Source organism: Branchiostoma floridae, chromosome 5 (assembly GCF_000003815.2).
Source record: "Branchiostoma floridae strain S238N-H82 chromosome 5, Bfl_VNyyK, whole genome shotgun sequence".
NCBI lineage: Eukaryota > Metazoa > Chordata > Leptocardii > Amphioxiformes > Branchiostomatidae > Branchiostoma > Branchiostoma floridae.
In genome coordinates this window covers 27,280,557-27,282,090 of record NC_049983.1, presented here as the reverse complement: position 1 = coordinate 27,282,090, position 1,534 = coordinate 27,280,557, and the positions used below count along the sequence as shown (strand labels likewise).

The 1,534-nt window shown below is 40.9% G+C and overlaps 1 protein-coding gene across 1 annotated transcript in view; it reads left to right on the top strand.

Moving 5' to 3' along the window:
• LOC118416399 (coiled-coil domain-containing protein 77-like) overlaps nt 1–1,534 on the top strand; it is a 28,312-nt gene that overhangs the window by 6,940 nt on the left and 19,838 nt on the right. The window contains exons 2-4 of the mRNA XM_035821496.1: nt 591–725; nt 1,040–1,121; nt 1,426–1,515. Of these exons, the coding sequence (XP_035677389.1) occupies nt 591–725; nt 1,040–1,121; nt 1,426–1,515 (307 nt within the window). The remainder of the gene's footprint in view (nt 1–590; nt 726–1,039; nt 1,122–1,425; nt 1,516–1,534) is intronic.

The following is a 1,534-nucleotide window of genomic DNA, read 5'->3' as shown; positions in this document are numbered from 1 at the left end:
TCCAATCTCCCCTAGGAGGATTCCGAATCCCCCTGGATTCCATCTCCCCTGTGACAGATACATTTATGTTGAACAGTTCTCATGAAACCAAAGCCATTCGACCGACTTTAAGTTTGAAAAATTATAGAAAGGAAAACCCGTATGTGGTTGATAAAAGTTGTGTTCAGTTATTATTCAGATAATTTTATATGTAGTTGTAACTTGTAAGACATGATGGTTCTATACACAATGGCTATATACTTTAAGGAAGTACAGAGTAGACGTCTAGACGATCAGCAACATGTGCATAATTTAAATATTTCCCTCATTTGGTATTGAATGATGATGGTATTGAATTTCAATTTTTTCACTCATATTAATGTACATAATTTGTATGTGCACATTGAATCAATCATGTGTTGTGATTATATGAATAATGAAATCATCATAAGCAGTAGTAGGGGCCTCGTCATTTGTATTGACTCCAAGTTACATTGTGTACTTTGGTTCTCTGAATAGTTCTTGTCATGTCAATGAGGACCAAAAATACAGACTCAGTAACTTAAATTGCTACAAGACTATACTGATAATTTTTGTGGCTTGTTGGCCAGGTCTCCTGGCAGAAGCACAGCGACGCCCCCTAGGGGCCGGACTCCCACTGCAGATGATGATGACTCACCTATCCCATCAGTCAATGAGCGGCTGGGTCACCTGAGGCCCTCTAGAGAGCTCCTGGAGTACTACAGGTGAGTAGGACACATGGACAATTACTTCATACAGAATAAAACACAGTGTATTCCGTATTACAGAGGTACCAGCCTGACTGCAGGCACATACTCTTGGTAGACCATAATCTTCTGGAGGAAAGCGTCTGACGGGTCTTGCTTCATACTATACATACTTGATTGTAGAAATGATCAGACAAGTTTTCCCCCATACATCAAAGCTGTGTACATTTGTCCTTCTTTTAAAAAAAATCTTCAGTTAGCTATATATCATAGACACATCTCTGCCTTCCTGTCCAGAAGACAATTTTGTTCATTTATTTTCTCCATTCCAGGAAGAAGATCGCAGAGTTTGATGGAGATCACGAGGAGATGGTGAGGAAACTGGACCAGTACAAGGCAACGTACGAGGAGCAGGTCAGTAAACACTTACCATAAACAAATAAACAAACAAACAAGGCAACGTACGAGGAACAGGTCAGTAAAGACTAGCCCTGAACAATAAGCAAACAAGATGAATAAAAGAGGAAAAGGCCAAATAAACAAACCAGGCCACTTACAAGAAACGCTACATGTATGTAGTTTAGCTCACCAGGGTAACTTAAGCTGGAAGTCTCTGATTGATCTGAACCCAACCTGTTATTGGTGAAGAAACCTGCACTGGCGGGTGTACTACATCTAGTGTCATATTGTTACTGATGTTGTGACTTTGTTGTTCCAGCACAAACTGGGCTATGAGATGAGACAGCGGGAGGATGAGATCGCTGAGCTGCAGAAGGCCTTAAGTGACATGCAGGTGTACCTGTTCCAGGTAAGACTCACCTGTACAC